The following is a 27,772-nucleotide window of genomic DNA, read 5'->3' as shown; positions in this document are numbered from 1 at the left end:
TACCTTTTGCATCAAAGCTCAGATGAAAATGCTGAATGGAAAAGTCATGACATCTGAAGATTTTGTCTCAACGTGGAAGGGATAAGGGCAATGAAAGATGTTGATTTCCTTTTTCTGACGAGGGACTGGTAACCACTTTTACGTTTGAGGGATTATTTACTTTTGTAAAGATTTCTCCTCTTTCAGTTAATGCATCACTTAACTATGAGAGATGATGTCAAACAAACAAGACGTAACTGCTTGATCCATGAATATTTTATTTAAATTTCATACGGTTTATACACGGAAGATATCAAACGTTTCAACTTACAAGTGCTGTGTGTCAGAAAAGGAAAAGAATAACATATTCCATCAATTTGCAATTGAATTATTGAAACTGAAGTTTAGGTATAAAGTGCAACCCTCTATGTTCAATTATAATGGCATGGGAGTCCAAGAAATCATACTAAGCTTGTTGCTTTTCTGACATAGTTAAAGCATAGCCCTCAATTTCCTAATGTATCCAATTCATCTTCGGGAAAAGCAAACATTTCAAAAAAACACTATTCCAACTGGCTTCCTGTAAACAGCTCTTTTTTTTTTTTTTATCTTCCATCCAGGTCACATGATCTCCTTTGCAAGTGATGCATAAACAATATAACAAAAATGTGTCAGGTCTTCACAACCTATATAAATTACATTATAGTCACTCGAGGATAAAATTCCTGCAGACATTAGACATTAATATTCAGTGTTCTTTAGAAACATTTTGTCAAGCTCTGCTGCAAAAACATTACAACTTTAGTACTGTACAGTTACTCACAGAAGTGATTAGAACTTGATGAATCTCACCTTCTGTAAATTTTCAAGGTTAAAGGGATTTAGAAAAACGGTTCGTCTTTACACATCCTTTTCTCCGGCTTGTGTGCTGAAATGTGGTTATCTTTAAAGTCCGATCCATTTTTTGTTGACAGTTTGGAGGACATCTCTTGATCATTTACACTGTTTGCTTCCAAACTGTCTTTGTGCCTAGCTTGAGGTGTTAAAGCTAGATCTAAAGAATGTGGTGAATTGATTAGCTTTTTTATTTTCTGTTTCACTTTTTGCTTTTTTGAGGGCGGAGTCAAAGTGAACATTGTCTCGCTCTGTGGCGATGTCGGACTTTTAATGCGCACGCACATAATGTCCTGATGTTGAGTTATTAACTCAGAGGTATCCTCAGTTTTAGGTATCTTCAAGGGGAAATGTCCTCCTTCCTCATATTGCATGTCAGAACTTTCGTGATTGTCATCCTCCTCTGTTTTGATGCAGTCCTTTTTGTTATCCAAGTATTCCAAAGATGGTTGGATGGTATAACCCTCCCCAGATGTCTCCTGGTGCTTTTTCTCATGGCTTCTCTTGGTGGCAAGATAGAGAAACCGTTGTGGACAGAAGGAACAGCGAAACTTCTTCTCCTGGTTGGGGCTTCGGGTTGAATTATCAAAGCAGGAACCCTTTTCCATACAACTGTTGCAAATGTAATCATTGCCGCTAGGCGTCTCGCCCGGGGGACCTTGTTTACCGCAGGTGTGACAGAAATAGGGGTGAGAACCAATAACGTGAGCTCTTAAACCCGTCTCGGTGATAAAAGAGCTGTCGCAAATGTCACAGTTGTAGGTTGTCCTTGGGCTGCAACTCCTAGGAAGCCGTTTCACATCTCCCCCACCTGAGATACCGTCTGGTGTTTGCCAACTGTCCGATCGGGCCTCACTGGCACCGGCGTCAGTTCTTACGGGCTCTTTGTACTCGTGATACAAAGCTCGCCTGTGCTTGAATCTCAGCTTCTTTCTCTTCTTTTTTGATTTGTAAGAATAGTAGGGACGCCAAAGCTCATCAGCCATGTCGCAGTCATTGGGATCTTCGTGAGTCTCAGATAATAAACTTGAGATGTCTGGTCTGAAGCGGCGCCTGGAGCTTTCCAACTTGTCATCTGAATGGAGTGGACTTTGCCCCTCCATCTCACCCAGTTTCTTCATTTCTCTCTTTTTCCTCCTTGGGAAGAGCTTGGAGCCTTTGATTCTGCGGCGAATGATGGCTTCATCGCCTATTTTGACAGTTATCTGGCACAAAGGCATGGCATCACCATCTGCAGATGGACCGGGGCACACAGGTTTGGCAATGTAGGTTGCTGTTTTGGAGCCCGCCGTCTTCTCATGACTCACTTTTTCGGTATTCGAGCGAAGCATTTCCTTAGTCATTTTCTCGACTCGTTTTGCAGAAGCGGATAATTCGCTGAGCTTTTCCACTGTGTTCAGTGAGTTTAGGAATGTTACATTTGGACTGATGTGATGCGAGTTAAGGACATCAAGAGAGCTACCTTTATTATCCGTCGGACAACTTTCCGCGTCTGATTCAGGGACTGTATAGTCAAAGTTAATGAAAGGTGAACTATTCTCAGCGTCTTTTCCTCTCTGGGGATAGCTCTGTTGCAAACTTTGGTCCATTGTGTAGGACTTGTCAAAGCTAATGCGGGGCATGACAGGAGCTACCATCGTTGTGGTTGCCATGAAAGTCAAAGGCAATGAACCACCGTCGGGGCAGCCGCTCACGCTGTTTCCTTCAAACTGAGGACCGAGAGGATTACTGTCAAGTTGTCCTTGATAGTCTGCGTCATCACCCTCTGAATACGTCTGACTGTATGTCTTATATCGTCTTTTCCTAAACTTCATAGGCAGAAGCCTGTATAGCTTAATTGGGTAAACACTGGCTTTCAGACCACCATTGGCAGATTTCCGCTTAATGGCTAGTGAGGGATCAATCCCGTGGAAAGACTTCTGATGGTTTTTTAAGATATAATAGGTCATGAACGTTTCCAGGCAGAAAATACACTGATAGCGGCGTTCGCCCGTATGCCAGATTTCATGTTTGGTACGGTACTCGGCCAATGCAAACACTTTATTACAGTAGTGACAGGGATAAGCCCTCTGCCAGGAATGTACGTTTTCATGCCTCTTCAGACTGGAAAGTGTTATATACACCCGTTTACATACACTGCAGTTGTATCTTCTCTGACTGCCACCTAATCGTTTCTTATGTCCATCTTTGGGGGCTTCTAATTGATCTTCAAGAAGGGGGTCGGTCACCGGAGGAAACTGTGTTCTGATGGCCTCCTCGCTCAATGTGCTAACTGAATCGAGATCCCCCTCTTTGACGGCTATCTCACTGAAATCTTGTTCCGGCTTTGTACTCACAACCCTCGGGCAGTTTTGCTCATGGTTGCGCAGCCGTTTTGGATGAATAAATTTTTTGTCACAAAACTTGCAAAACAAAGGACTATCGGAATACTTTTTGTGTACCTTGGAGTGAGTTGCTAAGAGATATTCACTTGTGAATACTTCTGGACAACGTTTACATCCGTAGACTGAGATGCTGTCCTCCGCTTGAAGAGTCGAAAGACTCGACGCCTTTTGGACATAGCTGGTGGAAAAAGGAATGACTGCATTGCTGGTCTTTTCTTGTTCATTCTGTGCTGACGTCACTCCCTCAGGTAATATTGGGGTCATTAACGTATCATATTTTTCTGTGTGGGGTTCAGTAGGTGTTGGAAATAAACTTCGAAACACAGCACCTCTGAGCCTGTGGCGCTTTTTGAGTGGACCTGAATTCCGGTAAGTAGTTGGCTTTGGCTGTAATGCTAACACATTCTTGCCATCCCATTGATTCGTCTGACCTATTCCTTCGGGTACTTGGTTCACAGCATATGAGTGGTCCAAGAAGGTGTGAGACTCATTGATCCCATCGAAGTAGGAGGATTTGGGGCAACTTGCTGGCAGCCCCTCATCTGGTGACTGCCGACCTTCTTCCAGTGGGGTGAATGGATTGTTCCCGGGACACACTTCAGTGATGGAGAAGGCATTGGTGATTCTTGGTCCTCTAGAACCATCAATCTCCTCAGGTCTGCTGGCCTCATCCTTGGTTTTTTTAAGCACACTAGCTGTGCTCCGATCTGTGGATTTAACGGAGTCTGCTTGGTTTTTATTCTTGTCCTTTTTCTCTTGCCCTGCGAGCTTCTCTAAAAAGGGAATGCCGAGTCTTTTCCCTGCCGCTATTAGCTCCTTCTTGTCCTCGACACTAGACGATGTCACCTTTGCCGAGTAGATAAAGTTGAGGACGCAGGCAAAAACTTCAGACTTAAGGTCCATCAGTTCCAGCACACGGCTAGAACTCCACGTCTCATTTGTCAGAGCATTCTTGAAGTAGCCACTGCAAGCTGCCAGGATGTTCTTGTGGGCACGGAACTTTACATCCTCCACTACAATAGTCACGTCACAGAAAAGGCCTTGTGAGCGCTGCTCGTTAAGCTTGCTGAGCACGGTGTGAGGGTGAAAACTATCCATCAGGTTCTAACTGAAGCAACAAATCGCAGCCATCTAAAAAAAAACAGAGTGAGAGAACAATTTACATTAGTCTTACAAATTATTGTGAAAATATAAATCCACAACAACATAAAGACCCTTGACCAAATTTAGCGCATATCAGAGCACTAGATGGCAGTAATGACGAGACACCGAGACTAGGTCAACATTCTTCATTGACTCTATATTTGCTCGACGTTGTCCTATTCATCATAAGTGACTTATTTGTTTTCATATATAAATAAAAAAAACCTCCCAAAATAATCAAGAAATCAAAACATGACTGTAACCTAGTGAAAACAAAACAAAAACACATTCACCGTCGCTATGGAGGATGATTCATCAAAGCACGAAATTGTTACTATGTGAACAAACCATGTATTCAAATTTGTATCAACTTAAGCACTTGAAGTAAAATGTTCCATTATATTGTAACATTTCTAGTAGTGCAAGAAATACAATATGGACACCATTTTGGAACTATAACCAGCGTCATTGTCCACTTTCTCCAATAGGCCTCTGGGGAAAAAAAATTGGTATACAAATTTTTGATCCCACAGGTTGAACACAAGTTTTTACATCCATTCAGAGCTCTGATAAATTACATTTAATTACATAATTATTATATAAAATCCACCCCCCCAAACTTTAAATGTCTATATACTCTCTTTTCAAACAAAACAGCCAAAAACATGAACTAAGCAAATCTCTTTCGCAAGCTTCAACAACAAATGCGCATTGAGATTAATCATGCAACCTCAGTAAGTCAGTGAAAATTATTGGGGGCATTCTTCTATAAATCTCAAACCTATTTTACAAGAATACATATTTTAGCGGCAATACGACGGAAGTCAGTGAACAGCATGGCTATCAAAAGCAGAGTCTTTCCAAACCTCTTTGCTCCTCTCCCTTTCTGTGTGCTGATGTTTCCAGCTTCCTTGTCCTTTGCCTTCATTTGTGTATAGCCAAGTCCAAAAGTGGCTCTGCCCTGGTTTTCTCTTCTCAGGCTAGCCTTCTTCTGCCCTTCCACAGCGTGTAGCTATACTGGAGGATGGGCTCGCCTTTGTGCTAGCCGTGGTAAGCGACACATTCTTTGCACTGAGCGATGCTGTGTGCTACGTCATGCAAGCTCTGAGCCATAGTAGCAGGAGTCCTCCTTTGCTATACATACACGCCTCATGAATCCACCAGCTTTTCAGCTGCAATCCACTACTGAGCAAAAATAATAATGTACATGGTTATTCCGTGCACAGTGTCACGTGGTGCAACAGTATGCTACCAACATACACAAAAGCCCTTTTTTGCCTGTGCTAACACAGAAGCAGTGGTTAGTAAAGCAGAACCAGAAAGAGAAGATGGCGGCAGGAGTAGTCCTAATTTTTATCTCAGCTTTGCAGCTCTGAATGTTTTCACTGGTAATTTCAACGAGGATGGCAACTAAATGCTTGGAGTAAAACTGTTCTGATACTGGCGACATATCGTAAGCCGACATAGAGGCTGTTGGTTGATGCACAAGCAGCAGATGCGTCAGCACTGCAGACGAAAGGGGAGGGGGCTCAAATTGAACCCACCATGGCACTCTGAGCCTCTGAGGAGGAAAACAGGGGCTTTTATTTCCTCAGCGCTGTGTGGGAGGGGGTGTCACATGACATTGTATTCCATTTCTTCAAGATGGCTAAACGCAACTCTGACCACTTACTATCTACTATTCATAAAAAGAAACCAGCACGCGTCAAACAAAGACTGATCACCCAAACTCACTGCATGAAGTACAGTTCAGAAATTAATTAAACACAAGACGTACATTACATTAACCAGACAGTGGACTAAGTTTGTGCTTTTTCACCAGATGGTAGCTCCTCACTTCACCACGGCTCCACTTGCTCGTTACTATTACTCGCTTTTCCACTGGTATTACCCGGTGCTACTGATTTGACTTGTAGCACTGATTGCCACACACGCGGTGAGTCGCTTACCAGATTTCACAACCCCATAGGTCAAATTAAAAACAACATGATCCAAAACGGACTGTACTTGTTTGTGATCGGCGCTTTCAAACTCAAAGCCTAAATCTGCATGTGGAAATGCGCTTTGCTGGTGAAAAAAAGCCTCCTGTCATAAAATTATTTAATTCTTCACCATTTAATATGATAGAATGTCAATGTTTGACTGTAAGGTGCTGAAGCCTTTGGGGCTTGGCAAGATTTGACAAGGAACACCCTTACTTAAGTGTGATATTTTTAGACTCCATAATGATTTAATTATAAACCACAAATCTTTTGATGCACTCAGACTTTTGTAAAGTCCTGGATATAAATGAAAATACTTAGGGCTAGTATCTATACCAGGTATTGAAACTGACCAATACTTGGCCCTATTTCAAGGTATTGATACTGGGATACGTGTCTGACAGATGTTCACTAAGATGCAATTTCTATAAGTATATGTAAAGAAATTGAAGATTATACAAAATTGCCATTAATTTCAATTGGTTTTGAAGGAAAACTGCTAGAATGGTCCGTTTCATGGTCGATTGTTCTAGTGATTAAAAACGTTCAAAATTTATTTTTAATGCTATCAAAAGCATTGTACCCTATCGTTCTAGTATTTTTTTTAACTAACACAAATAAAGCAAATTTGAAGTTGTTTAGCCATCAGCTATTATTTCACTGCTTTTTACTGATGTTAAAGTTCTCGCCATGATATTGTTCCTATTTTTGTTAGTTATATAAAATAACTGACCTATTTTGTCAGCCACTGCGTGACGCAAACAAAGTTCTTGTTACAGCTAAATATTTGGCAAATACCTCTTGACTCACTGTCTACGTTTGTATGCCGATTTAAACGATTATACATCAGCAAATACATATGGTCATGCTGGACCGCCTACAAAAAGCGACTTATTAAGAATAAAGAAACTTAACTTGCAAATAATGCTAAGAATTTAGGGGCATAGTCTCCTCCCATGTGCTTAAGTCAGAAAAGGTACGCTGCTGCGCACGTTTTGGCCTGGACAGATTCTCCCATCGGCTTAAATGTGGAGCGACCTTGAAATCAGGGCGTTTCCTGACAAATCTGCCAATGCGCGCATTCTCAAATAAAATTATCTGTATTTAACTGATACTGAAAGTCAACTGGGCAGCAGTACACGTTTAAAAAAGCAGTTACGGCTGGGCTTCATCTCCAACGACAAACCAGTCACACGCTACAATCATCGCTGAGATCTTTCCATGTCACCACAACAAGAACACTTAAGTTGCTTACCCAAAGGTGCAGCGGTTGTTGAATGTGCAGCCTCGGGAATCCTTGTGGCATTTGAGACCTCAAGTCTCGTTCTAGCTTTGTGCTGGATCAAGCGTTTACCATCGTCTTTCTTCGATGTTGTCTAATCGCTGTCTGTGGGACAAGCCGCTAGCACAGGAGCCATGATTCTTGCATTGCCATGTATAGTTAGTAGCCTTAAGAGCTGCAGCCACTGCTGCGTCACTCTCGTTGCATCACTGGCCCACAAAGACGAGCTCGAGGCTGGGAATGAGGGAAAAAAACAAAACAAGCGGCAGTTCATTCCAGCCACCATTCTGCCTCAGACTTGGGCCTAGCTACTTGTGTGGTATTCAGGAAGTGTTGTGGCAGACTGATCCTGCATTGTTATGTAATTAACATTTTTTTTTGTCGGCAGTGAGGTAGCTGAGAACGCAGTATCCGGGGTATGGAGTCTAATAATAGAGCAATACTTTCAAGTCAAATTCTGTGTGGTCATGTCATAGCAGATCATTCACCATAGCAAGCAAGCTAGCTGAACATGACCCTAAATGTGCTTGCCTTGTATTTCTACCTATACATATATTCTATACAGTAAAAACAAAAATGACATCATCTTGATCATCACGTGTAACATTACATAATGGTAGTTATAAAACAAACACGTCCTCGGCCTGATCACATAGCTGTTTAGATTCCCATGCGTTCTTGTACCATCTGTTAAACTGGTCTCCTGTAGGAACAAAGAAATAAAATTACAAAGGCCTACCTCTGTCTTACGGTATTGCTGCTTGCCTGTGCAGGTTTCAGGTGATGTTTGACTTTTTCCTGATGTGTCTGAAATGTCTTGTAGTCTGTAGGCCTGAAATGTGAAACAAAATGACAGCACTTGTTTTGCACACGTTACCGACTTGATCCCCCGCCTACTCCCACCATCTGACGGGCTGGCTATTTTCTTTACCGTGTTGCGCCCTCTGCTGGCTGTTTGAGAGAACATGTTGAGACCGCAGTACCGACCTTCTCCAGCAGAGATTGCAGGAGCTGTTTACTGACAAACATAAACAGGAAGCAAACGCGACAATTGACCATTGACTTTGTTACGAAGTCACACTCCGTGATTGTTTTTATTTTTTTAATCAAGTCTCAAATCCGCATACAACGCATTGCAGCGTTTTAAACAGATAAAAAAATGTCTGGTGATGATTTGATTTTTATCTTATATTAAACTCGTTCAATCGCAGTATTACTTCTGTACTACTGCATAATTACAACATTGGAGAATTGTCTTGATAGGCAATTCATTTAAATGTCTATAACTTGCAGGATTACTTCTGCACGACTGCATAAATAGACCATTGGAGACTTTGCTTGAAAGATTATTTTATTGTGTTGAACGCTGCTCTTGTCCAAATGTAATGAATGCAGTGTGAAATCTCTTTTTCTCCCATGCCATAGAAATTAAATGCGTCTTACATCACATAGATGACATTTAGTTAGAAAGGGATGAAGTAAAATTCTGCAATAGCGTTTTAATGCGGTTCTAACCGGAAGTTTAGCTAACGTCAGAAAAATCTAGTCCCTACGCGGATGAATCAGGCGGATGTATATCACAGTTGTCGGTCTCTCAGCTGATGTGAAACTAGCAGCAAGGGCTAGAAGAGGGACCGAAAGAGAGAGAGGGAGAGAGAAAACAGAGAAGCTGGTGCACTGTTACAACTACAACACTGGAAGAAATAGGTAACCCCATTAAGGCAAATGTTCGGTTTTCAGTGACACTTGGGCCAACAGCCTTAAGACCCGTCGAAAATAACCACAAACGAAAAGGATAGGAGATAACGCTGTACTCTTTGTTTAAGGTCTCGAATCCCGTCTGTGCTTTCTGTTTTTGTGTCTTAAGGTATCAGAGGCCATTTCGTTTTGCTAGCTTACGTGAACGTACTGGTGGATATCACCTAGAAAACGAGTTCGTACACTTAATTCAGTACGACTCGGTTGCAGCCTAATATACATCGTTTGATTGGTGCAGGGAATCTGCAGTTCAGGGAATCACATCTCGTCTTGCTGACAAAAAGCAAGCTAGCAACAACAAGGCATGCTAATATAAATTAGCTTGTGTGCCAGTGTTAGCTGGTAGCTGTAACCCTCTTGTTTGGTTTGTTAACGTTCAGTGTTAACCACCGCTCACGACACTCTCGTTGTACTTAATTTGATTTCGAAAGTCGGCATTTTATTTTGAATTGAGAAACTATCTTAGCTAGTGGCAAACGATAACGGAGCCATGGTAAGCCATCTATGTCAGCCAACTGTGGTGTTTGCCAGTAAACAAATTGGAAGCGTTTGCCATCGTATCAAGCTAAGCTAGCTTTAGCCTTGGAATAATGCGTTAACAACCTGGTCGTCAGGGTTAAGGTGCCTAAATATTGCATTGGACAGTGTTTTTCCCCTCACAGTTTTAAATGTTCGATATGTAAGTTACGATACGGACGTGTCGCGTGTTGGGACAACTTGTGTCTGCTTCTGAAACATTAAAGACAAACGCGAGTTGGCGTCACTGAGAGTAGGACATTGTTGGCCTTCTGTCAGCTTGGAAAACATTAGTGATCGTTAGCTAGCTAACCTCAGTTAGCCATACTTGCGAGTTCTGCGTTAACGTCGACACTTTCGGAAGAGATGCTGGATATGCCTGGTAACTGATTTCATATGAATTCGTCTGTTTTCCGTGGTTGTTCGATCATCACAAAACAGTACGTCATGTAAGCTAAACTTGCGTGAGAGTCCTGTGACAGTTATAGTTGCTAGCCAGAGCATATAGAGTAGAATTGTCACGATAATCGGTGTATATATAACAATTTAGCTGCTTGTTTGATTGCAGCTTGTTCGCTAGCCGTGTGTCATTAATCGCCTTCGCTGCTGCTACCGTGTTCGATACATGTCGCTAACCGGATTGTTTGGCGATCGAATGTGTATCCTGTCAAAAAGGCCCTGTCTCGACAGTACTTAAGAATAACCTGTAATGGTACCAACGAAGTAGATTGTACGAGGACAAACAAAGAAAAGGATAAGTGAGTTTCGTTGAGAGCTTCTGCTTGAAAGATTGACACACCGGTACGCCAACTACGCATTTAATCAACCCATTGCTCCATTAGCTGCTATACTTTAGCCGATTGAGTGTCGTGTGTGCGTTTACTAACAACGTGTCGTAATAACAGCCACTATCCACGCAATCGTTTACCTGTTTCGGTTTGGGGTTCTTAACGTGTGGGCAGTGTACAAAAAAGGGGAAAATTCCGTGGTAAATTTAAGGTACTAGCTTAACATGCTAGTCGGCTTCTAGAGAACTACGTCAGAAATTCAGACCTCTTATCAGGGCTTCGGCAAATGAATAGACTCCGTTGTTTTATTACTGGCGCATCGGAGTTCACTCCGGTTTGTTTAATGTCGCAGACAACGTTAGAACTTAACAGAAAAGGTGAGCGTGGTTCATCCGAATGAGCGAATAAACAAAGACCAGGATGCACTGTCAGTGAGGGCCTAAAATGGCCTTGTGAGCTTACTATGGCGTATTTTTAGGAGCTCTTATTTCAGGATTTTTTTCACCCTTGGAATATCGGTGCTCTTTGTCTAAAACGGCAGTTAAAGTTGTTTTGAGATGTGTTTTTGTATTAGTTGATAATACTGTGTCCCTATTCAAAACATGAAACACTTGAAAGCTATGCATTTGAGTCATCCCCTTGCAATACTTAACCACATCAGTTTTTAAATTTCTTTGAAGACATGTAATAGCCCCTGTATTTTTAATGATTTAATATGTATAATCCAATCGAGTTTACTCATGATTCAGTCTCTCTAAAGACATTCATATGATCAATGAGCATCTATTCATCAATGAGGAGAAACAATGTATGTAAATGTCTTCACCACATGAGCCCTGCATGGCAGTAGCTCAATTAAATCGTCAGTCTAAAAGAAAATATATCAAATGCAATCATCTGCTAAAATACAGCCTTCAGGTAGACAATCTTGTAATGGTTGCTTTGTTTGTTTGCTGAAAATAATGAAGTTGTACTAATGGTCAAATGATGTATTTGCTAAATACTTGTCAAATACTGATACTTAATCTATAGCAATTATAATATTACAGTAGAAATATTTTTTCGTGTTATTTTTTTTTTTTTTACAATTCTCTCTTTGATTGCAGTGAATGGTAGTGTCTAGAAAGGGTATGTCCCTTCAGGAGAGAGGTGCCAATGTCCAACCGGCCTAATTCCAATCCAGGGGGGTCACTGCGCCGTTCACAGAGGAACACTGCTGCGGCCCAGCCACAAGACCACACTGTCGCAGGAAGGTACGTTTTGTTGAATAAATCTTTATACTGTTTAACTTCTCATTTAGTGAATAGTAACAGTAATTGATCCAAGTTGCCTCTATTGTGTTTTGAAACAGAAAGGGGAAATATATTGAAAGATGGGACTTGCTCTGTTCACTTGAAAGTAACTGGGGCGGTACATACGCTGCTCGTGTACATTTTTATCACAAGATTGGCTAGTTCATCCTCAGATACACACTAAATGTACTAAATAAATTTTGTTTTCTTGGTTTTGAAATAAGAACATATAAAAAAAAAAAAACAGGTTGACCATCTTGCTATACTGGTTTGTGTTCAGTCTTAGAGGTTCCTTCTTCACGAGTCGTATCTAGAATATGACAGATATATTTTTTTAAGTTTACCATGCTTGACAAAGCTATTCTTCTAAGGCACTTGGCAAAAATGATTTATTTGGATTAAATATGATCTTCTATGTCCTAAGTACAAAGATCCACACGGTTTCTTGCGCTTGAATTTCCACCCATACAGGTTGCAGTCAGAGCAGGTCAAACAAAAAGTAAATTCCCCACCTGAAAGTAGACGGCCCATATCCAAGGCTTCCAAAGCCACAAGCAGCTCAGTCACTGGCCAAACCAGAGGCCACAGCTCAAAAAGGTACCCGTCCTTTACTCTTGGTACTTTTTTGCTAGAGTTTGTTTTGAAATGTATATGATGTACATTTTTTCTAAGAGTGTTATATGACATTTGTTTTTGTTTGAGAACAACTTGTTTCTTGGATCATATTTTGTCATTTTCCTTCCAAACTGGCAGAAGCGGACTTGCGCTGTCCGTGGCATCTTTTGTACTGCAAGACGACCCAGAAGCTGCAGGGACATCCGAACAAGAGCGACAAAGCCATCAGTCCAAGAGCGAAGGCACCCAAGGACTCAAGCGAAGTGAAGCTCCAGACCAAATTAGCACGTTAGGACCGCCACTAACAAAAAAGGCCAAATCCCAGCCCTTACCCAGAGATAATACCTCAGAGACCAGGAAAAACACAGCTAAGAAGAGGTCACTAGCTGCAGAAGCACCTGCATCCTCGGGTAGAGGACAGAGTAAGAAAAGTGGGGCCACTGGGGCCTCACCGGTCCAGAAACGGAAGAAAGCGGATTCTCATCCAGGTCTAAGAAGCACCACCGTGTCCCTCTCCAATAGTACAGAGGGCAGAACTGTTAAACCCACCAAGCTGGCGTCAAAATCGGCCGCCTCAGCCAAAGCTGGGTGCAGCAACGTGACAGACTCCTCCTCTTCTGCCTCAACTTCCTCCTCCTCTTCCACTACAGGCACAAATAGTGCCACAACGCCAGGTGCCCGAGTCAAACAGGGCAAAGACCAGACAAAGGCTCGCCGATCTCGCTCCGCCTCAAGCCCCTCTCCTCGCCGTAGCACCCGTGACAAGGAACAGGCCAAGTCCAGCTCTTCAAAGTTTGAGTGGGCAACACGCTTCAACCCAAAAGTCAATCTGCCAAAACCCAAACTGTCTCTAACTGCATCGTCCAAAACTGAGACATCCAAACCAGGACCGTCTGGATTACAAGCGAAACTTGCACGTGAGTTACCGTTATTGAAATACTTACAATAGATAATACACAACTGAATTGTCTTGATAACTTCCATGCAAGGGTGTGTGTCATTTTTTAGTTTTAGTCCAACTCAATGTTCTTCGGAATGTTTGGATAGCTTTCCTGAATGCATACCGTGTATAATACAACAATCCTGGCTGTTATTTTTCTTGCAGCATGTCATGCTAAAAACAGAGATTTGAAGCTCACCATGACATAAAGCAAATTAGATTTTTTTTTTAAAATATTTTTTTTATTTTATTATCCAGGTTATGTGGTCAGCACACGAGCCACATGCAACAATTAATATGACCCATCAGGTTTATTTTGCGCTTTCAAATTTCATATCTTTTTTAATGTTCTTATTCTGTGTGGGGTGACAGGGAACCGTTTACAGAAACTTTGTCTAAACCTGGACAATTCTAAAAAAAAAAAAAAAAATTCAACATTTGGATTCATAATGTCACCGTATATTATATAAGGTAGTTCTTTTGTTCAGACAAACAACAAAAGTCTGAACAAAAGAGCTACCTTATAGAAGATTTTCAACACTTTTGTAAGAGTGTGTTCAAGATTTTTGAGGGCTCTGCTGTGGCCATACTTCATGAGGATGTAGAAAATGTTTTGTATTTTGTAGAGAGAATAGTTTATCTTGGGGTATGATCTTAGCTCTTCAGCGTGTTCACATTGCATAAAGCTGAGGTCTCTCATGCTGTGATGTGACATTGCTGATGTGAGTAGGTTCCGTCCCACAAAGCCACAGACAGACCAAACTTGAGAGACATGTTTTCATAGTTTTCTAACTTGGATGGTCTGGGGTTTTGCCTTATAGTTATGTGGTTGCACATTGGAATATTTAACATTTTAATTGTATTTTGCATCCACAATGTATATTGCCTGAATGGGAAATTCAACTCACACACACTGCATGTGTGCACACTACCACCACATCATACACATTCAGCCAGCACCTCTAGGGATATAGTTAAAACCCTTTGATTCGCTCTCACGATAACATTTGAGCTTTTCTGTACATGAACTCAAACAGCTAATCTATTACCTAATGTAATAGGCTGTTGTAAAAAAGGTTGGATGTGAGGCGTACCTGTGAAAATGTTTTTTGGGTCCCACTGTTATTAGCAGGGTGGCCTCAGTGGCTTGGGCTTTGGGCCCAAAAAGGGAGGCTCCTCCTAAGTTGGCTTGGTTATCAACCTATCAGTTGACTCAGTTATGTTTGTAGACAGGCAGAGACACACCACTCTGTTTAGAACTGCAGCTCTCATTTTGTTCATCCGTTATCATCTGATACCATAACACTGTACCGTATTCACAGCGTTAATGGTAAGTAAATCAGTGCAAATCCCTGTCTTTGCTTAGTTGTGGGAGACATTTTGTTTTGAGTAATGTCAATTTCATGCAAGATTTTTTTTTCGTTTTGTCATTTGCAAAGGACACAAAGGAATAGTCTGACTTTTTAGCATTTGCTATCATAATCTGATGTTTTATCCTTTTGAAGAAATGAACTATGACTTCAGTCTAGCAATGAAGGCTACCCTGTCATACTGCCCCGGGTGCTATTAATACCACTCTCTTGTCTTGCCAGTGTTACAGACATTGACTTTTACGAACTGAAAATACAGTTTCACTTGTGGCACGGCTATATGATTTTGACATCAATCTTACAAATCCCTGCATAATGTTTCACCAATTTTTAAATGTCACCATTGTTTACCCAAGGTTTGAGAGAATCCACTAAAAAGCGCAGCGAGTCTCCTCCAGCAGAGCTCCCCAGCTTTCGGCGGAGCACACGTCAGAAGACCACGGGCTCCTGTGCCAGCACCAGGTATATAATATATACATGCATGCCTTCAACTTGAATTTGACTGGAAACAATTTGTTTGAAGAAATGTGCTCTGTAAATTCTTATACTGCAAGAATAAATCCACAACTTTGAGCCACATGAACATCCTGAACATGTTGAGTTATTCCGTGGTGGCTCATATTGATTCTGCTTATTACAGTCGGCGGGGCTCAGGCCTGGGCAAGCGTGGGGCAGCTGACGCTCGCCGGCAGGAGAAAATGGCTGACTCCGACAACAACCAGGATGGGGCAAACTCGTCGGCCGCTCGCACTGATGAGGCATCACAGGGCGCCTCAGGTACCTACTTAACCATTTTATTTGCAGTCATTGCGTTGACAAACTCAACTTCTAAAAATAGTAAGGGTACTAATTAAAATAAGTTTAGTTATAACTTTATTTCTTTCCTCACAAACTAAATGACTATGATTTATCTTTCCAGCTTCGAGTTCAGTTACTGGAGCAGTAGGCATGACCACCTCTGGAGAGAGTGAATCTGATGACTCGGAAATGGGAAGGCTTCAAGGTACCTCAGTTCAACATAAACTCAACATTTGGTTACCACATATTTTTTTAGTCATTCTGCCTATGCATGCATATTGACTTAACCTGCCACTTTGGTGGTGTTTTTATAGCTTTACTAGAGGCCAGGGGTCTCCCCCCACATCTATTTGGCCCCCTGGGACCTCGGATGTCACAGCTCTTTCACAGGACCATCGGCAGTGGTGCCAGTATGCAGTACCCTCTTATCTCTGCATCTCTGTGACTTTAGTCCTCGTAAGAACGAATTGAAAAATTGTGTCCGTTCTTTGTCCAGGCTCCAAGGCTCAGCAGTTACTGCAAGGTCTGCAGGCCACAGGTGATGAGTCTCAGCAGCTCCAAGCTGCCATTGAGATGTGCCAGCTGTTGGTAATGGGCAATGAAGAGACACTTGGTGGATTTCCTGTCAAAAGCGTTGTGCCCGCTTTGGTGAGTTAAATCTAATTTCACTCGGACGCTTCTGCGGAGACAAATGGACTGGCTTTTCATGTGAACTAAGGCCTTATTACCCATTTTATTAAATGCTTCTATTTGTTGTTCTGCTTCCTTTCGCAGATTACACTTTTGCAAATGGAGCATAACTTCGATATTGTAAGTACACTGAAACTTGATCACTGGTTTTCTTCTTCCCAATCTCTTTATTTTAATGTAAATGTAAATTTCTCTAGATGAATCATGCCTCCCGTGCACTCACATACATGATGGAGGCCCTCCCCAGGTCCTCAGCTGTAGTGGTTGATGCTATTCCTGTCTTCCTGGAGAAGGTAAGACTGCAGGCCCCCAACTTTGCTAACTATCTTGCGATAGGTAAGATGACATTTTTATACGCGGCATGTCATTTATGCAGCTTCAGGTGATCCAGTTCATTGACGTAGCTGAGCAGGCCCTGACTGCCTTGGAAATGCTGTCGAGGCGACACAGCAAAGCAATTTTGCAGGCAGTAAGTGTGTCATGTAAAATATCTTGTCTGTAGTCACTGCCACTCCCAAACTACCTTGCAATAATTTCCTGTCATTTCTCACAGGGTGGGCTTGCTGACTGCCTACTCTACCTAGAATTCTTCAGCATCAATGCACAGAGGAATGCCTTGGCCATAGCAGCCAACTGCTGCCAGAGCATTACACCTGATGAGTTCCACTTTGTTGCTGATTCTCTGCCTCTGTTGACTCAGAGACTTGCACATCAGGTAAAATGCTGCTTCACAAAGTCACTGAGAAAATGGATTTAATTCATGGTGATATGTCATTTATTTGAAAATATGCCAAGAATGAAATGTGTTTTGGTTTTAAATTCCCCTGCAGGACAAAAAGTCTGTTGAGAGCACTTGCCTCTGTTTCGCTCGACTGGTGGATAATTTTCAACACGAGGAGGTTTGTTGGGAACATTTTCTGATTTATTTAGTGCTATGTTTCTCTCACTGATTTTCATCTAAGCCAATTTTTACGTTTGAATCAACAGAACTTGCTGCAAGAAGTGGCATCACGAGACCTTTTGACCAACATTCAGCAGCTGCTAGTAGTGACACCACCTATACTTAGCTCTGGGATGTTCATCATGGTTGTGCGCATGTTTTCCCTCATGTGTTCCAACTGTCCCTGCTTGGCAGTTCAGCTCATGAAACAAAGTGAGTATCAGTCCCCTTAACCCTCTCACCCTTGTGGTTCACACTTTAATTTAGTCTCTGATAACCCCCTGGACCTACAATTCATTACAGGTATGCAGATTTTGATTATCTTAGTTGTAAAACGTTTGTGTTTCGTTAACACACACTTTATTCCAAATCGTATGACACTTTATTCCAATTGGTGTGAGCTGGATGCTAACCGCAGTTGTCTTATTTTTCTCTCCTTTTCAACAGACATAGCAGAAACGTTGCGCTTCCTCTTGTGTGGGGCATCAAATGGCAGCTGCCAGGAACAGATTGAACTTGTACCACGCAGCCCTCAAGAGCTCTACGAATTGACCTCCTTAATATGGTAACGTTGATTTTCTTTTTTTTTTTTTTTTCTTCCCTCTCTCTATCTCCTCTCCTCCTCCCCATAGCATAACATATTGTCTCTTCTTTTTCCATATTAAAACATTGATTGATGCCGTTATGACTAGACCAGTATGTCACAACATTTTATTGACACAACAAGCACATACATTTTTAATATTCTCAATTACACTAATCGCTTTATGACACCTCAGGAATCTTAAAGTATTTCTACAGCAATCTAAAACTTGTTCTCCATCTAGTGAGCTGATGCCCTGCCTTCCTCGAGAGGGCATCTTTGCAGTCGATTTAATGCTGAAGAAGGGCAGCGCCCAAACGACGGAAGGAGTCATATGGCAGTGGCGGGATGATAGAGGGCTGTGGCACCCTTACAATCGCATCGACAGCCGCATTATTGAGGTAATGACCCACTTTAGGCATATTTTGAAATGCTGAAAGACTGCCGTTTTAGCACCCTGGTACATTTGTCCAAAAGTATTGATTGCATTGTGAATATAATTAAATATCACGTTTATTGTAATTCACTTCTAATTATGGCCGTGTATGGTGATTGTCTTGTCCTACAGACAGCCCACCAGAATGGGGAAGATGAGATCAGCTTGTCAACTCTGGGTCGTGTGTACACAATTGACTTTAACTCTATGCAGCAGATCAATGAAGACACCGGAACGGCTCGTGGTATCCAGAGGAAGCCAAATCCACTTGCAAATCCCAACTCCGGTAATCATCTTGACTAAGTTTCTAAAACACAACAGTTTGTACTGTATTTTCTCTAAAATAAACTCTTGATGCATTTGTTTCAGTTACGTTAAGAAGTAGTCCATCTGAGCTATGCACATCAGCCTCAAATGTCTCTAGTTGTAATTAGGAATGTTTGCTGTGGCTTTCAAGCAATTTTAAAATGGTGTTGCCCTTTTCTCCAGGGAGCCACCAGGAAGTTAGGCGAGAAGATGCACGAGCCCAGCTGATGAAAGAAGATCCCGAGCTGGCTAAATGTTTTATCAAAACTCTATTTGGGGTCTTGTATGAAGTGTACAGCTCCTCTGCTGGACCTGCAGTTAGACACAAGTGCCTTAGAGCCATCCTCAGGATCATCTACTTTGCTGATGCAGAGCTGCTGAAGGATGTGTTGAGGAACCATGCAGTGTCCAGGTAAGGATTTGAGTTGCTGTTTTCATTTATGAATAAACTCAATTTAAAAGGAGCACATTTATTAAGGTGGTCTTGTTTTTTTTTTTATTATATATAATTGACTCATGTTTGTTTATTTTTCTCCCCTCCAGTCACATTGCCTCTATGCTATCAAGCCAGGACCTGAAGATTGTTGTGGGGTCTCTGCAGATGGCTGAGATCCTCATGCAGAAGCTCCCTGATGTCTTCAGTGTCTATTTCAGGAGAGAAGGTAGTCTTAGATTTCTCTGTGATATGTTATTGTCCACAAAATGATTTTGCGGCAAAATAGGTTTATATACTGTTAAAACCAAAGTGAATAGCACGACATAAAAAGATTCAACATGTAAACACGGCAGCAAATGTTCTGTGAGCGACATAGAATTATTCTTATTCTCCTCGGGAAACAAAATACTTATAGTTTTAGTCACTGAATGCAACCCCACTGAATGCAACCCAATGAGAAAGGAACATGTTTACAAAAGCATTCTTTTTTTTTTTTTTTATGCCAACATTTTTCTCCGAGCTGTCAGCTCAGTGACTCATTTTACTCATGTCAAGGCCTGCTTTTGTATTTTGCTCTACAGGTGTAATGCATCAGGTTAAAAACTTGGCAGAGTCTGAGAGCTTTCTAGTTACTTGCCCGCCCAAGGCTTCCCCCAGCAGTAGTACCAGTCTGTGTACTACAACCATTAGCACTACATCCACCACGGCCGCCAATAATACGACGCCTGACTTGGGTTCTCCGAGCTTCCAGCACAGCATGGATGACTCACTGGACCTCAGTCCGCAAGGGTGAGTAGAATTTGATATTCTTTATTTCGTCAACCTGAACAAAATGTTGAAATTCAGATGATGGCTTCTGCTTTTTGTGTGGGATGTTATGCTTTTGTTATGTTCCCTATTGAAAATCTGGTACAAAAAGAACCTTCAAATTACTATAAAACAGTAAAATGTCATTGTTTGCCTCAACCAATCTACACAAAGATTCACACATTGTCATTGACCACAATGAATTTGAGGCTTTAATTAACATAAATTGATTAAAAAAATTTTTTTTTGAAAGGGACTGTTATTTCTAAGTGTCATAATGGAACTGATTCCAATTTGACAAACATGAACTAATTATTGGACAGGGCCAAATGATTAGATATTCAATTGTATAGTACACGTGCATCAAAATTGGCGTGCAACTCCAGGTTGATGTTTAAAGAATGAAAGTGAAAAATAGAATGAAATGAATAATAAAAGCGACGCTAAGCAATATTAAATTATGCATTTCATGCATTTGCAGAAAGGCACGCTATATGAACAGGAGCAAAATGTTCAACCATGGTTTCACGGGACTATAACCTTTCATTGTTCTCCCCGCCTCCTCTGCCACTTAGCCAATGCAGTGGCGGGGCTTAGCCTAGCATAACGGTTCCATTATTATCCCAGGACCAAGTGTACAAGCAATTAAAAGACAATTTTCTGTAACGTGTCCCCATTTTAAAATGACACAAATAGCCAGCTTTAGAAACACTTGACTTTGTATTTGAAAATGTCAACAGATGCAACAATTTTTTTCTTTTAAATCCGTCACAGTAATAACCATATTTACCATGCTCCTATTGTCTATTCTCAGGAGGTTAAGTGATGTCCTGAAGAGAAAACGATTACCCAAGAGGGGGCCCAGAAGGCCTAAATACTCGCCACCAAGGGATGATGATAAAGTAGACAATCAGGGTAAGATGTTCTTTTGGTACTCTACCTACTGTGACTATAAGAGTCTGTCCAATCATCTTGTTAGTGTTTTTAGTGCACGCACCACACAACCTGCAGTGTTTGTCAAAAAAAATAAAATGACATTGGTCCAGTCAAATTATATGCTTTTGTGCGTGTTCTTAACTTGAAGTATGTTTTCTCCACAGCTAAGAGCCCCACAAGTACCCAGTCGCCCAAATCATCCTTCTTGGCCAGTCTCAATCCCAAGACCTGGGGCAAACTGGGTGCCCAAACCAATAATGCCAACTCCGAGCCCTCACGTACAGCTGGGGTGAGTGGCCTGGCAAGGGCACCGCCCAAGGACTCTGTCTCAAATAACAGGTATGATCCCAACAAAATCTTAAAATATGCAATTATGACTTTGAATGTATGCGTGTCATGTTTTTATTTGATTATTGAACTGTTTTCATGTCTGCAGAGATAAAATCAAGGCCTGGATCAAAGAACAGGCCAACAAGTTTGTAGAGCGGTACTTCAACTCTGAAAATGTAGATGGCAGCAACCCTGCATTGAATGTACTTCAGAGGCTTTGCACATCCACCGAGCAGCTCAACCTGCAGGTATAGCATGCACACTTTTTCACATGGGCCAGTTAGCTACAGGTAATGCCTGATATTTCATGTTCCCTTTCATAGGTGGATGGCGGTTTGGAGTGTCTTTCGGAGATCTCCAGTATCGTGTCTGAATCCGATGTGTCCTCTTTTGAGATCCAACACAGTGGGTTGGTAAAGCAGCTCCTGCTTTATCTAACCTCCCACACAGACAGAGACTTGCTCAGTCGAGACTTGCGACTCAAACGGTTCCTCCATGTCTTTATCGGCTGCCCGGTGAGAATAGAGGACTCATTTTGAAAGATCAAAGCATGCAACAAGGTCTTTCTTGGTTAACCTTTTAAAAAAAAATGTTCTCCTACTATGTGGTTTACAGGCTCCAGGAACAGAGCCTGAAAGTTCTCTGGACCCAACCGAAAATGGGCCTTTTCTGGCTCTGGTTCACAAAATGAACAGCTGTCTGAGTCAAATGGAGCAGTTCCCTGTCAAAGTGCACGATTTCCCCAGTGGCAATGGCAATGGAAGCAGGTCAGTTGGTTGGTCCTTTGATCACCATTTTATTTAACCCTAAACTAATTCCATATCTATATGCGAGTTTAATCAAGCGATTATGCTTCTCCAGAGGCTCACAGGCACTTAAATTCTTCAACACACATCAGCTCAAGTGTCAGTTGCAGAGGCATCCAGACTGCACTAATGTTAAACAGTGGAAAGGAGGTCCAGTGAAGATAGACCCTCTGGCCCTGGTGCAAGCCATTGAGAGATACCTTGTGGTCAGAGGTGAGTGACAATTTTTGCCTCCTTGCTGATGAGGGGACCATCCGCTAATTTATGCATTCTCTCAAGGGTCCTCTGTTGTTGCAATTGAGCTGTAACCAATTTTTGTATAAAGGGTACGGCCGAATCAGAGAAGAGGATGAAGATAGTGATGACGATGGTTCGGATGATGAAATAGACGAGTCACTGGTATGTGAATTCAAAATGGCCATGGACTTTTTTGTTTTTTTTCTTGCTCAGTTCTAACAATTGTTTTGGCATTGACCCTCATGTAATCATATACAGGCTGCACAGTTCCTGAATTCAGGCAGCGTACGTCATAGACTGCAGTTCTACATTGGTGACCACTTGCTGCCATACAACATGACAGTTTACCAGGCTGTGCGACAGTACAGCCTTCAGGCCGAAGAAGAAAGGGAGTCCACAGACGATGAAGCAAACCCACTGGGGCGAGCAGGCATTTGGACCAAAACGCATACAATATGGTCAGTTTTCCTAATGAGACTGCAGGAAGGAGTTTAAGATGAAATGCACCCTAATCGAGGTAAACATCTGATTTGATTCTACTCTCAGGTATAAGCCCGTTCGAGAGGATGAGGACGGCAGCAAAGACGCTGTGGGAGGGAAGAGGGGCAGAGCCCAAACTGCACCCACAAAAACCTCTCCCCGCAATGCCAAGAAGCAGGATGAGCTGTGGCATGGTGAGGATCTCGTGTTTCGCAGTGAAAGGCAGTTAGTTGCCTTTGTCTTTTAAAAAATAATCTGCACTTGAGCAAGGGCTCAGAAATCACAACAAGATTCACATTGGCAAATGCTACGAGTGCTAAAATGTAAATATAACAACGGCGTTCTCTATTCTTTCCAGATGGTGTGTGTCCCAGCGTCATCAATCCCTTAGAGACATACCTCATTTCAGAGCCTCCAGAGAGCATCACCTTTGATGACCCCTCGTTAGACGTCAACCTGCTGCTGAGGGTTCTGCACTCAATCAGTAGATACTGGTTCTACTTGTATGATGTAAGGCCCCAAGAACAATGTGTACTGTCAGGTTTTCCCCACCGGTTGATTTAAAGCAGCTCTACTTGATTAATGCATCAAAAGTGGTCAGCTGAAACATATTTTGACATGCCTAAATAAAATTGTTTTTGCAGAATGCCGTGTGTAAGGAAATCATCGCCACCAGTGAGTTCATTAACAGTAAGCTGACTGCCAAAGCCAACCGTCAGCTCCAAGACCCCCTTGTTATTATGACCGGGAACATCCCAACTTGGCTCATAGAGCTCGGAAAGACTTGGTAAACATTTGCCCCTTTTCGCTGTGTCGTATTAGTTGCAAATTGGTCTCGGACCATTTTCTCATGTTGTGTTCTCCCCGCAGCCCTTTCTTCTTCCCATTTGATACACGGCAGATGTTGTTCTACGTAACAGCTTTTGATCGCGACAGAGCCATGCAGCGCTTACTGGACACTAATCCTGAGATAAACCAATCAGATTCTCAGGACAGCAGAGTTGCACCACGTCTTGACAGGAAAAAGGTGTTCTATTTAATCTTGTAACTTGTAACCAATGTCACATTTGGCCTTCAAAGAAACTTTACATTGTCTTGTCTGTTTCTTCAAATGTCATTTTGTGTCCCATTCTTTCAGAGGACGATAAATCGAGATGAGCTGCTCAAGCAGGCGGAGTCTGTAATGCAGGACCTGGGAAGTTCACGTGCAATGTTGGAAATTCAGTATGAGAATGAGGTACTTGAAACTGATGACGCTACCACGGGCCTTTTAGTCGACATGTGTTTGTATACTGGTGGATGTACGATTGAGTTCTCTCTTAAATTAATTTGAATTCATGCATATCAGTCTGAGTGCTCGGTAGTCTGTCACTAACCTGTACTAACAAAGCAGTGCAGTATTGCATTATAAAGAAGAGGGTGAACATGAATGTCATAAATGTCCTCGTTCTCCAGGTGGGCACGGGTCTTGGGCCCACTCTGGAGTTCTACGCTCTAGTTTCACAAGAACTACAGCGGGCTGACCTCGGTTTGTGGAGGGGTGAAGAGGTCACTCTGACCAACCCGAAAGGTATCACTCTTTTTCTGTAGCACATTGTCTCCACTTGTTAGTGAAACCGCTGCTTGTAATCAAAATATGCTGTTGCTTTTACCTCACTCCCTTTTTCCATGTTTCTTTTGTACTAGGAAGCCAAGAAGGAATGAAGTACATGTTCAGTACCAGAGGGCTCTTTGCGGTTCCGTTTGGCAGGACAACCAAACCAGCACACATAGCCAAAATCAAAATGAAGTTTCGCTTTTTGGGAAAGCTCATGGCCAAAGCCATCATGGACTTCAGACTTGTGAGAAATTAGGAGTTCTGTTTTCTCTGACACCTTTACCCCTTACATACTGTTTGGGTTGAATTTAACATGCAGCTGGAAAGTATTCACAGCGCTTCACTTTTGCCATATTTTGTGTTAAAACCTCATTCAGAAAAAGAATTCCCTCTTAAAGTTTTTTTCCCAAATCATGTCTGCATGAAAGATGAACAGTATGTAAGGGTTCGACACATGCCACTCTTGGCACCTGACTTGGCATTGAATGAAACCTGTTCTTCAAATGGATTTTTGCTTTGTTTTATTACCACCAGCTGGACCTGCCATTGGGGCTGCCATTTTATAAGTGGATGCTGCGACATGAGACATCTATAAACTCCCATGACCTGGTCAACATTGATCCTGATGTTGCGAAATCCATCCTGCACTTGGAGGATATTATTCGTCAAAAGAAGAGGCTTGAGCAGGATCGCTCTCAGGTAGACTTGCTTCTTTTTTTTGTGTGTGTGTAAATCAGGGCAGAGTGATTTTTGTTTTGTTGAATCTTCCTTGACAGAACTTTGGCAATTGGGATAGTCTTGATGTCTGTTTCCGTAACCTTATATTTTGTTCTTGTCATGTGGACTTCATACACAAAGGAGTAACCTTTTCATGTATTTGCTTGCAGACAAGGGAGACGTTACAACAGGCATTGGAGAGCCTCAATATGAATGGCTGCATTGTGGAGGACCTGGGTTTGGACTTCACACTCCCAGGGTTCCCCAACATTGAGCTGAAAAAGGGTGGGAAAGATGTGTCTGTCACCATCTACAACCTTGAGGAGTATCTCAGGGTATGGCACCACTATTCCTTCCTTGTCTTTTTTAGTGGATAAGCAAGAACAAAGGGCAGTAGTTTGCAAAACCAACTTGATTCTCCCCCCCTCTACTAGTTGGTGGTGTACTGGACTCTCAATGAAGGTGTGTCAAGACAGTTTGAGTCTTTTAGGGAAGGCTTTGAGTCAGTCTTCCCACTACATCACCTCCAGTATTTCTATCCAGAAGAGGTAAGTCTCTCCACCCACCTAGTAAAAGGAGTTTAGTACAATACCCCTCATCGACCTTGTTCTCGCATCTTCAACTGTACTCTTCTCTCCCTGTAGCTTGACCAGTTGCTGTGCGGCAGTAAATCGGAGACGTGGGACGTCAAGACCCTGATGGAGTGCTGTCGGCCGGATCACGGCTACACACATGACAGGTGAACTTGCATTTACCCTCCTCAGAAATTTGACCCTGATTTTAATTCAACTCAGAGCTCGCAAACATGAGATGGAGAGTTTCAAACTAAATATTGACCTCATCACCCTACAGCCGGGCAGTGCGGTTCCTGTTTGAAGTGTTGAGCAGCTTCGACGCAGAGCAACAGAGACTTTTTCTGCAGTTTGTCACGGGAAGCCCAAGACTGCCCGTTGGAGGTGAGTTGGCACACGCACACGCACGCGCACACACATACATGTCTCTTTGGGATTGCAGACCATGTCTGTACTATGTCAGCGCCAATCACAAGGCTTCACTGTTCCGCTCAGGTTTCCGTAGCCTGAACCCCCCTTTGACGATTGTGAGGAAGACATTCGAGTCCACTGAGAACCCAGATGAGTTCCTCCCTTCAGTCATGACCTGCGTCAACTACCTGAAGCTGCCTGACTACTCCAGCATTGAGATCATGCGAGAGAAACTGTTGACGGCAGCTCGCGAGGGCCAACAGTCGTTCCACCTTTCATGATCTCGCCACATCTCACATTCAGATGCCTTCTTCAGCGACTGAATATATGACTTCACTTCTAAGGTTTTTTTTTTTGTAACCACATACATTAAGGCTTCATGTACAGCCTTCTTGTTAGAGAAGCAGCTTGCAGAAAAACTTTAAATATATATTTGCTGCCCCGACTCTCCAAAAATATTTAAAAGAATAAAAAAAATAGAACGGTGTTCCATGACACAAATGTTAAAACATAAAGAGAGTTAAACCTATATCAGTAGTTGAGTAATGTTAAAAATGATGAAAACAACTGGGTGATATTTTAAATTGCATTGCTGTGTGATATTTAAAAAAAGGAAAAAAAAGAAAAAAAGGGATTTCTCCTCTCCAAAGTGGACAATGTGGGTGTGAGGGGACGGCGGGGAGGGTCCATCAAGCAAGCTAGGTTTACTTTAGCTCCAAAGATCATTTGTACAGACAAATTTGCAGACTTTGCTCATTCTATACATTTGATAGAATAGCTCCTTGTTTTTGTCATCTCCCTCCATTTGTCCGTCTGCACTCTTATTTTGTCGCCACCCCACGTCTCACTGTTTCCAACCTGTTGTGTGTGTGTTCACTCTCCGTTAGCATTCCCTCCCGTTCGTCCGCGCTTAAATTACAGTTGGTTGAATGTGGGTAATGATGAACGCATATGAACCATTTTCTTCTCCTTACATAAGTTGGATTGTATTCTGGCCTCCACCTTTATAGAGCTCCATTCAGCTCAGATGAAAAGTTGTAACCGGTGTGTTGATCTGGTTCAGGTGTTTTGCTCTTATTTTGCTAGCATTAGCGTCTTTCTGTTGGGCCCTATCAGATTTGTAGGGTTACCTTGAGCAACCCTCAACACACAATGTAGCCGGGCACACAATTTTGACTGGTCTCATTTTATTGTTTTATGGCCAGATAGCATTTCAAGTTCACTTATGGAGTCAAATTTATATGCAGTTTCACACCCTGTTTGAGGTGAGAATGTCTGCTTTTCTTTTTTATTTTCTATGGTCTTTATTTCTTGCTGTAGTTTTTTTTTTTTCTTGCACTGCTGGCTTGGAAAAAAAAAAGGTGTGCACCTGCAGCCAGTGGCCAGAGGAGGGCGTCACTGTCTGCTTTCCTGGCCCAATCGTTCATGTGCTGGTTTCTAAGATCTGCAATAATTTACTGCATCAGGTTCATGTTTTTACCTGAACATAAATAAAGTAACTGTTTGACTCATTTTTGGTCATTATTGGGTTCCTGCTCTTCACACAGTGGAACCTACAAAGTTGAAGGCCCTTGAAACTGGGGCAAGTCACACATTGGCATCAAATCTCATGGACATTTTGCCAAATGTGCATGATTAGTTAAATGCATCACATTTCAATTATTTTAAGTACGGTTGTGCAAAGTTTGTCCTTTAATCTGGCCCACTGCATTTATTTGAAAGAGTGCTCTTTTATAGGTGTTTAAGA

At 42.1% G+C, this 27,772-nt stretch overlaps 2 protein-coding genes across 6 annotated transcripts; one reads left to right on the top strand and one right to left on the bottom strand.

Moving 5' to 3' along the window:
- Window positions 1–237: 237 nt before the first annotated feature.
- zbtb38 (zinc finger and BTB domain containing 38) lies at window positions 238–8,570 on the bottom strand. Of its 2 annotated transcripts, XM_068651233.1 has the most exons (3): window positions 8,404–8,570; window positions 7,638–7,898; window positions 238–4,388 (listed from the first exon to the last, which is right to left on the bottom strand). In XM_068651233.1, exon 3 carries the CDS (start codon window positions 4,353–4,355, stop codon window positions 861–863), a length of 3,495 nt encoding a protein of 1,164 aa, XP_068507334.1. In that variant the 5' UTR covers window positions 4,356–4,388; window positions 7,638–7,898; window positions 8,404–8,570; the 3' UTR covers window positions 238–860. The 2 variants fall into 2 exon arrangements, with proteins under 2 accessions (XP_068507334.1, XP_068507335.1); XM_068651234.1 differs by lacking the exons at window positions 7,638–7,898; window positions 8,404–8,570 and adding an exon at window positions 5,267–7,590.
- A 635-nt stretch (window positions 8,571–9,205) lies between these two features.
- On the top strand, window positions 9,206–27,536 carry trip12 (thyroid hormone receptor interactor 12). Of its 4 annotated transcripts, none has more exons than XM_049726743.1 (42): window positions 9,206–9,371; window positions 11,833–11,979; window positions 12,490–12,615; window positions 12,772–13,550; window positions 15,300–15,405; window positions 15,584–15,720; window positions 15,863–15,946; window positions 16,056–16,151; window positions 16,238–16,389; window positions 16,516–16,551; window positions 16,629–16,724; window positions 16,808–16,900; window positions 16,985–17,146; window positions 17,262–17,330; window positions 17,419–17,584; window positions 17,819–17,936; window positions 18,199–18,355; window positions 18,604–18,676; window positions 18,880–19,108; window positions 19,240–19,358; window positions 19,714–19,921; window positions 20,754–20,854; window positions 21,040–21,214; window positions 21,312–21,453; window positions 21,529–21,720; window positions 21,821–21,972; window positions 22,067–22,224; window positions 22,337–22,410; window positions 22,507–22,706; window positions 22,795–22,922; window positions 23,087–23,238; window positions 23,373–23,515; window positions 23,599–23,755; window positions 23,867–23,965; window positions 24,184–24,298; window positions 24,415–24,569; window positions 24,860–25,024; window positions 25,213–25,377; window positions 25,477–25,590; window positions 25,687–25,781; window positions 25,895–25,998; window positions 26,110–27,536. In XM_049726743.1, exons 2-42 carry the CDS (start codon window positions 11,882–11,884, stop codon window positions 26,304–26,306), a joined length of 6,087 nt encoding a protein of 2,028 aa, XP_049582700.1. In that variant the 5' UTR covers window positions 9,206–9,371; window positions 11,833–11,881; the 3' UTR covers window positions 26,307–27,536. The 4 variants fall into 4 exon arrangements, with proteins under 4 accessions (XP_049582700.1, XP_049582697.1, XP_049582698.1 ...); XM_049726740.1 differs by having other exon boundaries at window positions 18,523–18,676; XM_049726741.2 differs by lacking the exon at window positions 9,206–9,371 and adding an exon at window positions 9,742–9,915 and having other exon boundaries at window positions 18,523–18,676.
- The last annotated feature ends 236 nt before the right edge of the window (window positions 27,537–27,772 follow it).

This window comes from Syngnathus scovelli, chromosome 7 (genome assembly GCF_024217435.2).
Source record: "Syngnathus scovelli strain Florida chromosome 7, RoL_Ssco_1.2, whole genome shotgun sequence".
NCBI lineage: Eukaryota > Metazoa > Chordata > Actinopteri > Syngnathiformes > Syngnathidae > Syngnathus > Syngnathus scovelli.
This window is presented reverse-complemented; position numbering and strand designations above follow the sequence as displayed.